This window comes from Lonchura striata, chromosome 8 (assembly GCF_050655825.1).
Source record: "Lonchura striata isolate lonStrDom1 chromosome 8, ASM5065582v1, whole genome shotgun sequence".
In the NCBI taxonomy this organism is placed as follows: domain Eukaryota; kingdom Metazoa; phylum Chordata; class Aves; order Passeriformes; family Estrildidae; genus Lonchura; species Lonchura striata.
Genome location: NC_140710.1, coordinates 12016862 through 12030705, shown reverse-complemented (window position 1 = coordinate 12030705; position 13844 = coordinate 12016862). Strand labels below are relative to the sequence as shown.

The 13844-nt window shown below is 35.3% G+C and overlaps 1 protein-coding gene across 4 annotated transcripts in view; it reads left to right on the top strand.

Annotated features, from left to right (window-relative positions):
• ZZZ3 (zinc finger ZZ-type containing 3) overlaps positions 1-13844 on the top strand; it is a 57977-nt gene that overhangs the window by 38665 nt on the left and 5468 nt on the right. For 2 of the 4 annotated variants that reach the window (XM_077785399.2, XM_085585772.1), the window contains exons 4-11: positions 2605-2743; positions 4116-4263; positions 4348-4463; positions 4759-4830; positions 5001-5102; positions 6042-6137; positions 10173-10325; positions 13128-13262. In XM_077785399.2, coding sequence (XP_077641525.2) covers positions 2605-2743; positions 4116-4263; positions 4348-4463; positions 4759-4830; positions 5001-5102; positions 6042-6137; positions 10173-10325; positions 13128-13262 — 961 coding nt within the window. Of the gene's footprint in view, positions 1-2604; positions 2744-4115; positions 4264-4344; positions 4464-4758; positions 4831-5000; positions 5103-6041; positions 6138-10172; positions 10326-13127; positions 13263-13844 lie in introns of all 4 variants that reach the window. The other 2 variants (XM_077785397.2, XM_021527695.4) reach the window with 1 other exon arrangement.

Below are 13844 nucleotides of genomic sequence, written 5' to 3'. Positions count from 1 at the left end.
CAGACATACAGCTCAGAAAACGGTCCTGTGGAAGTTGAAAGGGATGTGTAGTGGTTTGGGGAGAAAGCAGTGCTGGAGCAAGTACCAGAATATGGAGTATGCAGACTGTATTTCAGGACTAGTATTTTCAGGTTTTTTCCCAGGCAATGAAAAAAATCCCAAAATCCCTATTTTCGTGTATTTCAGTACTTCTGATACTCACTTGATAAAACTGCAGTCTTATTCTTGGGCTTCAGAATATATTAATTCATAAAAATGGAATATGGGAATTAAAGTAAATAGCTCCAAGTTAATCCATATCTTAGTAGAGGTATGAAAAGGTTCTGGGAAACCTTTTACTCTGAACAATAGGTTCAAAAACCCCTTTTCCCAAATTATAGTGCTACTCTGTAGCCACAGATCAGTATCATGTGACGTGTTTTTTGAATGATCCTGACATACTTGGTTTTGTGTTATTTTTCCCTCAAATTTAAATTCATTTCTTTCCATTCCAACTAAATAATTTAAGGCTACCTCATTAAGATTATTTCTTTTCTTCCCTTTAAACATCATTAGATTATCCCTTCATTTAAATCTCCAACATTTGGTTGCTTTTTACTTCTATGTATTTACATGTTTTAAATGAAATTATTACTTTTTTCTTCAATTTAATTTATAAAATCAATTGCTTAAATACATTTTGAAGAAGTGAAGTAAAATGGCTCAAAAATAAAAAGTTAAATACCTGCCTTTTTCTTAGACGCAAATTTGTTCAGCTGCTGAGCCTCTGTTACTGCGGCTCTGTTAACACAAGTTTGGGCACCTGCTGATGGAAACAGGCTTTTTGTTGTCCAGGGTAAATCCTCTCCCCAGGTATCCTTAAGTTCTTCTGTGTTGTTGCAGCTGCATCTGTTGGCATCTGTTTGATTTCCGTGGCTCACACGTGCAGTGGGCAGGGTCTAGGTGAAAACCTTTATCCACAGCCACTGGCTCCTCTGCGCCTGGAACAGCCTGGGCCATGCTGCTGTCTCAGCTTTTAGAAGGTGTTCCTGGAGTTTAGTTTTAGAATAGCCACATTAATTATCTTGCTTTATGCAGAGTTATTTTGATTAGAAGAAACTAGAATACTTTCCCAGTAGTGAAAATATTCAGTACTGTTCAATATTAATGGCCTAATAAACAAGCATTTTAGGTCTTGCTTCCATATAAATCTGAATATATGCAGACAAATGTATGCAGTAATAAATTCATAACAGTATCTTGTCCTATTGTTTTTAAACAAGCTCAGTATTTTAGTTTGAAACTTGAGAAAGTATAGCTATAGTCTGTGTTTGTAAATGTTACATTTGAGTGTAAAGAAAATTACTTTTCTCATGGAGAGGCAGCAGTTTAATGTCCAGGTAGAAACTTAAATATTTGAAGGTACAAAGTCTGTATTTTGCCTTAAGACTGTTTAGTTCCTTCCACTTAAAAGGCTTACCCAATTATTAGTGTCGTCAATTGAAAAACTTGAATTATCTTTTTTTTTTTAGTAACCTCTGGATTTTTTCGGTAGTACACATGGAATTCATGGTGCCAGGCTTGTCTTTGTTTTAGCAACAAGGGAATACAAAGAAAATGTACTGGAATACTGTAGTAGTGAACAGCTTTTACCTGATTTTAGTATGTGTATTTTGTGCTGAACTAAATTACAGTTGTATAATATTAAATGTCAGAAAACATTGGCATGAAAAAAGTTAATACATAATAATTTGCAAGAACAGGGTAGCTATGGGATTTCAGAAACTGAAGTGGGCAACTGTAACTTTAAAGCTAATAAAAAGTATTAAATGTAGTTAACTTTTTTAAAGGCTGTGTCAACATGTCTAATGGCTTCTTGAGTCTGAGGTAGCTTTATGCAAACCAGTTTGGAACGCACACGTTACTGGGTACGGGCATGACGGTGACGGTCTGAGGTGTCTGTTAAACAGGGAATCCAAATTGTCTGTGACTCTGGGGTGGCACGTTTGAGAGAACACTGACATTTTCATTCGGCTTCTGTATTCTTGGGGGAAGCTGGTTTGAATTTATTTTGCAAATTACTTATTCCTTGATTTGTTGTTACATTTCAAAAATGATTGTCCTATTCTGCTCTAAGATGGGGCTTCTGCAAGATGCTGTGTTTATAAACCATTCCTGTCCAGCCCTTGGATGGTTGAGGGAAATGTTACAATTCTGTGGTAGCCGCTTGTATTGGGGTAGAAGGAAGCTTATGTTGAAGTGAAGAGAAATTAGCTCATTTTGTTTGTGGTATATTTAACTTTGTAAGCAAAGGCTGTTGGTTACAGCTGTTGAGAATATGAATATAGATTGTCCCTGATACCATATTGTTTCAGCTACTGTAGAATTTACAGGTTTAAAGGAAGCCATTGGAAAGTTAAATATATTTTCCCCTATGGGTTATATCAATTCATATAGTCTTAAAATTAATTTATGTTTAGTTTAATTCAGTAAAAATGTTTATTACATGATTCAGATAAGTTGTGAAATCTGGTAGGTTCTGGTAGATAACCATGGCTAGTGTTTAGGTGGGGGGTGTCACTTTTAAAGGCAATTGCAGTGAGATGTTTTCCTTTGTCTCTGTAGTTATCAGAGACTGTTACAGACGATTGCTGTACTGGAGGCTCAACGTACTCAAGCAGTTCAAGACCTTGAAAGTTTAGGCAGACACCAGAGAGAAGCACTGAAAGATCCTATTGGATTTGTGGAAAGACTCCAGAAGAAGGTATTTCTATGGACTTTTCCTAAGTCTTCCTTGGATTTTTTTTAACAACTAGTACTTCAGCCTCTGTAGAAATTGAAGAATAGATATATATACTTGCATAAAAATTATGAGCTTAAAATCTTTTAACTGCTGAGCAAAAATAGCTCTTTTTACTAGATCTGTATGACATAGGTCTTCAATTATTTTATCAGATATTCTTCCTTTCCTTTTTTTTTGGTATGTAGAAATGTAATTGTTAAATTTCTAATTATAGTGTAGGTATTTTATGATAACTTGAAGTCTACAGGTGACTGGAAGTATCAGACCAAAAAATTCTAATCTTTCTCATTTGAGAAATGAAATGTTGTGCTTCGAATGAATTCAGTAGGGTATATTTAAAGGGCAGGAAACCCTTCCAAACCCAAAGGAAACACTAGAAAACATACATGAGTTACAGATAACAGAATAGAATATTGTCTGATAGAGGAGAATCAATTTCTGTAAGGGAACATTTTCTTTTCAATCTTTAAAAACCCTTGTAGTAACAGGAATACTGAAAAAATGTTTTCAGCTTGAATCCTGTATTGCTGCAGCATCTACCACTGGCAAACACGTTACCTTCTAGTGTGATAGCAACATGTATTTCAGTGAAGAATGAAGTCATGGTTCTATTTTCTTAGGTTTGTAGATACCTAGGCCACATGTAAGCCCCTTGGTTTCAGTAGTTGTCTTTCTTTTAAGGTTTGAAATGAGTTAATAGTATGCATGATGTAAGAGTGTTGCATTTGATAGTCATTTTATGGGGAAATACTAATTACAGTCTCAAGTACTCTGGTATACTTTTGTCCAAAAACTACCAAAGGAATTCTAGTCTTGCAGTTGACCTTTAAATAAAGAGGTGAGCTTTGCAACAGTTTTGTTCTAGGCAGAAGACAGCAAAATGAGTGCAAAATAGGCATAGATTTCTCTGATGGGAGGAGTTGAGGTATCAGATGATAAAACTCTGATTTTTTTGGGTTCCTGGGTTAAGAAAGGTGCACATCCTGAGCTAATGGTATGTTTAATAAAGGACAGTCAGAAGCAGATTATTGAAGTGTCAAACAATTGATTTCAGCTGTGAAATGCACACTTTAAAATTTTATGCTAAATAAGCCATCATTGACCGTGCCGCTGCATATTTCATATGCACTGTTGTGTATAATTCTTGAAAGATCTCACCTTCTCTTTAAAAAAACTGTGCTGCATGGCATGTCAGAAATTCTGGTTTTCCATTCTTCTGTCAAATAAAAAGCAGCATTGGGTTTTGGAGCATTTCAGTCTTTGTAGATTTTGGTTTGGATATAAGGTGATTGCATTAAATACTGCTTTTTACTTTTCATACTTACTTTTTCAGGTTGACATGGGTCTTCCATTTCCTCAGAGAGTTGTTCAGCTCCCTGAGATTGCCTGGGACCAATACACCACTAGCCTTGGAAACTTTGAGAGAGAATTCAAAAACAGAAAACGTAACAGTAGGAGAGTGAAGCTGATTTTTGACAAAGGTAAAAGAAAGTGGGCATATGTTACAAGAAAGACATGACCAGTGTGGAAGTTGAATAATTCTTCCTTTGTATTGCTTACAGTAGGTATCCCTGCAAGACCAAAAAGTCCTTTGGATCCCAAGAAAGATGGAGAGTCTATTTCGTACTCTGTCTTGCCTTTGAGTGATGGTCCAGAAGGTTCCACAAGCAGTCGTCCACAGGTAGTTGTTCAAAAGGAAAGAAAAAAAATCACTAAATAGTAGTTTTAAAATATTTTTTCCTCTTTTGAGTATTGAATGTGTCTTAACTGTTACTTCACATGTTCATGTTGGTGATGACATGCCATTCCTGTACTCAAATCTTGGAACTAAACTTTGGTCTCTGCAAATTTTGTTTTGAAATCTCATGCTTTGGTTTGGTTTTGGTTTAACCTAAATAGGAAGAGGGTTCAAATCAATTATCCCAGCTATAATTTTTCTAAACATATGTTCCATTTTCTGTCCTGTGTTTGAGCAGATGATAAGAGGGCGACTGTGTGATGAGACCAAACCTGAAACTTTTAACCAGCTGTGGACTGTAGAGGAACAGGTACAGGGAACTCTTAATTTTGTAGCTGTGGCAACATACATGAGCATAAAAGCAAATTGTGTGATAATGTTTATAGCACTTGGGAGATCAGAATCATGTGTATTTAGATATTTGACAGCTCATACTTGTACTTATAAAAATGTATTTATTCCTTTTTGCTGTTGATTTAGAAAAAACTCGAGCAATTGCTTTTGAAGTATCCACCAGAGGAGGTGGAGTCCCGACGATGGCAGAAGATTGCAGATGAACTGGGAAATAGAACAGCAAAGCAGGTAACATGTAAAACACTTTGAGAAGTTAATCCCTTATCTTCACTTCTATTTTTTTAATATCAGTAAAGAAAATTCAGTGTATTTTCAGTAATCACTTCATCTTAAGAATGTAGCAGCAGGGCCTGCATTTCACCAATAACAATGGATCTCAAATACGGAATGTTAAATGTGCCCCTAATTGCTCATTAGATCTTGAAAGCATGAATTTAATTCTGTACAGCAAGTGTAGTGAAACCAACTGTGATCAGACTGAGTTACACTGTAGTGCCCAATTTCCTGCACCTCAGTACTGTAGAATGGGCAGACATGTAAATATCACAGACAGAAGAAGGACACAGATGAGGAGACACCACGTATTTCTGCATCTGACTGGTTGGAATTTTCCCCCTAAGATGACAGAATTACTCTATTTTGACCAGAAGTAAAAAATGCTGATGTTCTGTGTTTACAGTATTTTAATTTATTTTATTTGTATACTTTGAGATCATTAAGTACTTCATTATACTGGATTTCCTCATTTCTGATCATATCTATATTTCTCCATATCTGAAAAAATAGACATGCTTATTTCATGGAAATGGAAAAATGGAAACCTACTTTCTGTGTGCTAACCATGGATAATATATCTGGCGTTGCTAAGAATGAGTTTAGCTGCAGCAGGAAGCAAACTACTGAAGTTCTTTCTATCACAATTTGTGCAAGATCTTCTTTCTATTTTTAAAGAAGGGTAATTTATTTCATTGAAAGCTGTCAAAAGCATCTGGAAATAGTACACATGCAGCACTGCAAGATAGGTACCAGTTAGAGTAGCTGTCACAAAGTAGAATCCAGAGGATTTCTTTTCCTGATATTCTGAATCAATGTAGCAACCCTGGAAAAACTTTGAAGACCAATTACATTTAATTTGACATTGAGTTGTTGCATGTTGGTTTTTTCTAGGTTGCCAGTAGAGTGCAGAAATATTTTATTAAATTGACTAAAGCTGGTATTCCAGTTCCAGGAAGAACACCAAACTTATATTTATATTCCAAAAAGGTGAGACAATATTACAGAATCCTGTGTTTCTGTTTGCATTTATGTGGAAGTTGAGTCGGAATCAGTAATATTTTTAATAGATTAATAGAGTTACTTAATAAAATAATCCTTTCCTTTTGCCAGTAGCACTATAGAGTGAATGGATGGTAATTCTGGTTTCACAGTGACAGCTCTTGGGAACGTGAAGTGTTCAGACTGCAGCTGAACAGGCAGAGTAGAATGATGGTCTTGGGGTACTTCTTCCTCGTTTGTAAATTTACTATAACTGATCAGGAAGTGACAGTGAAAACCCTGTTGGAAGAAGATATGAAGCCCTATAATTCATACTGTACACTAACCTTCTAATTAATAAAACCACAGAAAATGATGTATAATTGGGCATGCTGAATTAGCTTAAGCATAGCTTAAGACTGAAATGTCCATTAAAATACAGTGTTTTTCTGATCCTGGAATGGATGAGAAAAAATATAGTCCCAAACAATCTTAATTTACAAAAGACAATTTCTGTGCACATCAGTCACAGATTTTGGTTTAAATAATCTTTAAGGTGCTCTTGGGTACTAATAAGGTCCAGTAATAGACAGCAAAATAGGACAGTCTCAAGTTTCATGGGGATTTTATTTAATGGGTTTGGGTTTTTTTTTTAGTTTACTCCGTATTTACCAAACTTCTTCAAAACCCCTTACAGTGCCATTTTGTGAAATAACATTACTGGTTTGCATCCAGGTATACATGATGTTTTAAATAATAGAATATAGACTAAACTTTCCGTTGATTCCATAAAAAGGCAAACTTACAGATTTAGTTATTTGCAAGCTTAGAAACAAAAGTTGCTGCCCATGGGTTGATACAAAGATCTACCACAGTTGCTGTGTAATGATCTAAAGTATCACACACCCTCAGTAGTCTCTTTGTATTCTCTGAAGTTACTGCAAACAGTAAATGCTTGTATTGGAGCATTTCCTGTTTGCCATCCATCATGGTAATACCATTTTACTTTCACCAGGGTTTTAATCTACTATTGTGCTCTATAAACAGATGTAGGGAAGCTGCAGACATGACTGTCTGCTACCTTGTGTATTGGAAAAGTGCTTTCTGGCAAAAGAACCAAAAAAACAGCTGGAAACAGTGGTACCTTAAATTGTGTGGAGATTCATCTGTCAGAATTTCAAATTACATAAGCAGTTGGGGTTAATTTTTGTAGTATAATAATACTGTGTGGCTGATTTCAAAAGGCGTTGAAAATTTGGTTCTGAAAATTATAAGTGTTTGGGTTCTTTATGTCACTCTACCACTTACAATTACCTTGGTCACACCTTTTGTCCTTTCCTGTTAATTTTGTTTGGAAAGACCATTACAGGATGTGTGTAATGTTGTCAGGCAGCAGATCTCTGTATTTGATAAACATTGGGAGTACTTAGTCAACGTGGGACATCTTAAGTGTATTTTTCACTAATTTGAACAGTGATTGTACTGTGGACAAACCCAGTATAATCAAGAGTCAAACATATTTTCTATAAAATTCTTAATCTCACATTGCAAGAGTAATAGTCCTATCATATAGATGGTTTCTATTTAGAAGATAACCAATATTTGGGTCAGTTTTTGCAGTGTGATGCACATCCTTATTACCAGGTCATAAGAGCAAGGTCATTCTGCCCTGGTCTGTATTAAGCAGCATCCCTGTGTTACATTTGTATCCTGTGTAAGAAATAAAGCAGATGAGAAAGTGAAACAAATAGTGTATGTGGAGGAATTGAGCTGTCAGTCTGCTGATTGAGCTGTCTGCTTAGAGCACAGATTGGCAGCACCATACCAAGTTAGTTACTCCCAGGTCTCCAGTGGAGGTATAATGTGGCAGAAAGAAAATGCAAGGGCTCTTGGAAGCCTGCGTCTTGCCTCTCCTAATTTTGGTGTTGAGTAAGTGTAACTGCAGTGTATCTGCTTTATTGCCAGTAACAGAAGTTTGAAAACTGGATGCTAATACTTAAAGCACATACCTATGGGAAAATAAGAAACATTTAATGTAAAGATTTGTGTCAAAAGGAATGCTTCACAAGAAAATATCTGCATTTCTCCATGGGGATTGTTCAGGATGCTTTTTTAAAATGGCTACTGGAGAAGTTAGAAGCCTGTTCACTTTTTTAACATCTTATTGAAGTTAACTTTGTATATCTACTCATATGACATGTGTCTTTTCTAATTAATGTCACTGGAAATTAAGCAGGATGCATCAGTTTATTTTACTGATAATTATTCTACTGCTGGTGAAAAATATAACTGGATCAGAGACTTAGGACTCTAGTATTCAGTTCTTCAGTTATGCCTTATCATTTTCAATTTAATCCTTATATAATATCATTAGTGTACCTGCTTTTCAGTCTAATCTAGAGATAAATTTCCCACAGGGAAGATGATCCTTAACTGTCTGCTTTAAAGTAGTATTTTAGTTCATTCTTTACCAAAGGAAGAGAACTCAAATCCTCTTCAGTTTGTAGGTCACAGCACTGTTATGCATGGCAGTGCTGCTGTATAAGCATAGTCACAGTTTTCCTTTCCTGACTCCAGATCTGGTATTGAATGCAGTTTTTTAACAGAAAATTAATTCACTGTGTCAGCTCAGGCTGAAATGCCATCTGTACATGGATGAATTTTCGAGAGGTTTGAAATTTTAAAGGAAATCATAAAAGCACCAGAACACAGGCAGAAAAATTCAACACAATAGTTACAGTACATTAATCTTAGAAGAAATTCTTGTTTTTGCACTGCAGAAGTGCTGCAGATCAGAGGCACCACCTTCCTTCCAGTGGTTACTACAGACTTCATCTCTTCCATTAAGACTGAACAGAGCTAATCTCAGTTCCTCCTGGTACTTCTGTCTGCATAGATGCATTCCATCTAAATCCCTGGTGTCATCTGTGCCTTTAGTTTTTAAAATGTGCACAGCTGTAAAATAATGCTACATCCCTCTTTAGAGATCAAAGGTTGTACTGTAATATAGGATATCAGAACCTTTTGGGATAAAAGCTCTTGCTAAAAAAAAGGAGAAAGTACTAACTATTGCAAGCATTCCTTTTGCTTTAGCTGCTAGGCACTGTATAAAACAATCCTCACTTTTATGATTGTTAGAAAAAATGCTTTTCATGCTTACATTTTTTTATTCACTCTGTAGGGGTTTTTTAAGTTGAGGAGTGTAAATTTTGACATTAAATGTCAAAATGCTAGTCTGGAAAGCAGCTAAGTAAGGAGTTGAGTCAGTTTCATTCACCCCAAATTCTTCTTTTTGATATTTAATATTCTCCCACTGGGGAAGAAGTAATAGGGGCTGAGTGCCTTTAAGTAACCTCTTTTAAAACTGGCATCATTCTACCCCTTCAGACAGTCTTAAAGTTGAAAGTTTCTAGATATGCACTAATGGAGTAATTTATTTCATCTAATGTTTTTTATGTTTCTTTTTCATGCAGTGGCAATGAAAACCTTTAGAGAGTAGTTCTTTCTAACTTTTAGAATCATTTTCTTACTGCAATGAATTGCTTTATCTCTCCTGCACCAGGACAATAGGTCTAGACTTGTTTTTTTTTCCTAAGGCACAAGTGTAAGAAGTTGATACATGTCAAGTGTGGACCTTTTGTTTCTTAGACCTGTGCAAAATTACTTCCTTGCTTAGTCTCACACATTGTTGGAAGTTTCTTAATATTTTTGCTCTCTGGTCCTCAGTCTTCAAAACTGTAACAGCCTTACTTTCTGTTTTACTCTTGCTGTCAGTCTCACTTGTTGAGGTGGTTGGGGTTTTATGGTAAGGGCTCTTTCTTTGCTGCATTTTTACCAAAGTATTGCACTGTTCATTGGATTCCACTTGTTATGTGGGAGAAGAGCTGCAGCTGTGGGAGGCCATGATACAGAGATATAAGTAATTGGAAACATCATAGATTATTTATTGTGAAAGAACAAATTTCAGGCAAAGTTTTATCAATGAGGATTATTTAAATAAAAGCCAAGGAATGTTTTTAAAAATATACCATTTTTTCATTGTAGTCATCAAGTAGACGGCAACATCCTTTAAATAAACATCTTTTCAAACCTTCAACTTTCATGACATCTCATGAACCTCCAGTTTATATGGATGAAGATGATGACAGATGCAGTTTTCACAGCCATATGGACACTGCAGCAGAAGAGGAAGTATCGGTATGTCATTTCAATCAGTCAGAGCATGTCTTGCTTGCTGTCACTTTGACCTTGTTTAGTGTTTAATAGATATGGCATCTTCACCATAAAATATCATCAAGGAAGTATTAAATTGTAAGAAGATTCATGAGCCATTTTGAATTTTAAATATGTTATTAATATAACAGCCTCTGACAGCAAGGAATTTAGACCAAATCAGTAAGGAAGTTTGTAAGTCATAAACAGTTTTATCCTGAAATATCTCAAAGTAGATTTCGTTGCATATTTTTAGTAAGTGATCTGGCATGAGAGAGGTTTGAAAATCATGTAGATGATATCGTTGAGATTCTGGTTAAAGATGTGTTTTAGAAAGGTTACATAGAGCCCTGATAAAATTCAAATGCTGTTGGCATCACTGTTTTTTTTATCTTCTACTGGCTGAATTAATTATGAATTTTGTAAAATCCACTTCAAAGTGTGAACTAACAGAGTGAATTGTCAATCAACAAGCATATTTATGTATTCTTAGAGGCAAATTCTAGTAGACATCCTAACCCAGTGAATTGCTGCATCATGGAGAGTACTACTTTCCTAATTTATCCCATGCAATAATACAACAGGAATTTGGACATATGTTGTTCCCGTTTCCATACAGAATTTTAGAGAGACTGTATCCTACTGCTTGGGAGCTGGGCAAGTTTCACAGCTGGTATGAATCACTGTGATTTTCCTGTTTTCCTTAGACTGAAGAACCTGACTAGTTAATTCTTTTTTTTTTTTTTTTTGGTGAGCCTAGTGATATCTTGTGTGTGAAAACCTTGTTGCATAACACAAGTATTGAGGCCACCCACTATCAGTCCATTCATTTTCTTTACTCATTATTTTACCTGCACTGCATAGTCTTCCTTAATTATTACATTTATTTATCTATTTCCTAGTCCCAAATCCCATCTTTGCTCATTTTCTGTGTTCTCTCTGTGATGGTCTTTCAGCTCATCCACAGATATTCCTGATAACTTTGCATATTCCAATAAGAATTTTAAAAGGCTTAGAAAGCAAAATGCATATTAGAAGAGATGCAATGCAGCTGGTTTTCGAGCTAACATACTTTTGTTCTGTATTGGTTTTAAATACATATTTTTTAATTGTTCTGAACAGTTTCCTGAAACATTTTGGTTTTGCCATGGTGCCCTAACTCATAATTAATGTGGGCACCATAGGTGTGATAATAGTGGTCATGTGCTACACAGTGACATTTTTTTAATTTGGCATAATCTTTTCTTCCTCCATTAGAGTAGCATTTCCAGATAGATACAGTTCTGGCTTTCAGTAAGGTAGAAACACACAGGGGAGCTCAGTTACCCAAAAGATCCCCACAATCAGTGTAAAATAGTAACAATTTGGAAGCAAAAAGGGATTGTAAACTATATTCAAAATGAATACACAGGGTTCTGCTCTAGTGTTAAAAGTCAGATCTCTTAGTGACAGTCGCTGTCTTGGAGAAAAATACTTTGTGTCATTTAGCAGAAAAGCAGTGTAGCAGGCAAATACTGGTTTCTTTGATTTCACAGTGGAATTACCACATGCTTTTCCTGTGTAAAGACAAAAAAAAATTACCTGATTATTACCAGTCATAACTATTCCTGAAAAATTATATTTTGGTATAAACGAGGTATTTTCAAGTGAAGACCCACTATTCCTAACAGGGTTCATTTACTTTTCAGTTATAATTTCTTAATTTTGTGAGTAGTCTAGTTCTTCTAGAACACAACTATTTACTATTCCAGACTGAATTGTCCACACAGGGAGCTATTAGATCATACTTTATTCAGTATACAGTTATTTTGTGGCAGGCAGTTTTTCTCAGAAAAACTTGAGATTTGTGTGGAAGGTGAATCCCTGTTTTATATTAAAGAGAATGTAGCTTATCACTACACAACTGAATTGTGTCATTTAACCATAACTTTTCTCATAGTTTGCAGTCTAGTCCTTTATATAGGTTCATAATTGCAATTAAATAATTGATAAGGCTTTTCAGAAATGTAGTAAAGCCTCTTTCCCTCACTTCTTTTAATAAACTTACTAAATAATACAGTCTTCAATCTTCACAGACTCATAAAAAGAAATGGAAATTACACATTCAGTCTACATTAGAAGAATTTTAATCACTATCTTGTAGTTGTGGTTGTTTTCCCTCCCTGAAGGTTCCTTCCAGTGTAGGATGTGAAAAGTGCTCTACATCAGTAAAGGCTTGTCACCTGTAAAAACAGATGACATCTACCAAGTACAGCTGCTACAATAAAATCATTACCTTGAAATGAGCATCTCAACTAGAAGAGCTTCTGTCCTTTCATAGCAGATCCTCAACCTTTGTTGAAGGAAACTGTGTGAGAAAAAATAGAATTTGCATGTCTTTGAAAAAGAGAGAACAATTTCTTGTACCTCTCTGGCAAAGATGTCTGCACTGGCTTACAGGGAGACAAACTGCTTCATAATTTATGAAAAAATAGCAGTCTGTTTTTATAAGCTGTTAAGAGACAGTAAAGTGATAAAGGGAATTGGATAACTGTGAGTTCTACTCTTTCAGTTATAGCATGGTGCTGCTCACTGCATTTTATTCTTACCAGTAAAGGTGAGAAGATAATTAATGCTGGATATGGGTGTTACTGTTTTAAAAATATTTTTCCAGTATGTTAGAATAATGCCATCATTTTCTTAAACACTGTTAATCATTCATAGTGATTTATGGAAAAAAATTATGTCTTATTAGTTACTGTATTCCTACAGTAAGAATATTTTTCTGGGTTTTTTTACCTTGAATAGGATGAAGAGAGTATTCCAATAACATATCGAGAGTTACCTGAATACAAAGAACTGTTAGAGTTTAAAAAATTGAAGAAACAGAAACTCCAGCAGATGCATGCAGAAAGTGGGTTTGTGCAGCACGTGGGATTTAAGGTGAGTGCAAGAGATGTTCTTCTGTTGCTCAGTGGAATGTAAAAGTTTTCCAAGAGAATGTGGTTTGATTTTCCTGAGAAGGTTTCATTGAATACAGCAAGTTTTCTTAGTTTTTGTTCACTGAGTCTGTTTTCCTTCATTTCCTTTAAGAAAAACAGCCCATGTAATTCAGTCTTTGTGGTAGCTCAGCTTTCACTGAATGCTGATGTTATATGGAAATTAATAAATAGTCTGTCTTTTTCTCACCACTATATGAAAATACAGCTTGTATTTGAGCCTTGTTAAATCATCATAGAATTCCATTTGACATCACATTCTGTTTTGACAGTGATTCATTAATGATAATTTTCTGATTATGAATTTGGAATAATTTTGCCTCCACCTGAGGCCAAAGAAAGGACAGCGATTTTGGATAAGAGATGTAGATGAATACTTCTTTTGTTTTGTAGCAGCTTTACAATCTCATCAAGTGATAACTGACAGAAGTTGAAGCAAGGACATAAAGCAATATTTATGTAAAATTTTAAAAAAAGACCATTAGGCAAAACTGATGTATTGTCCGAGCAACAACCATTAATAGGC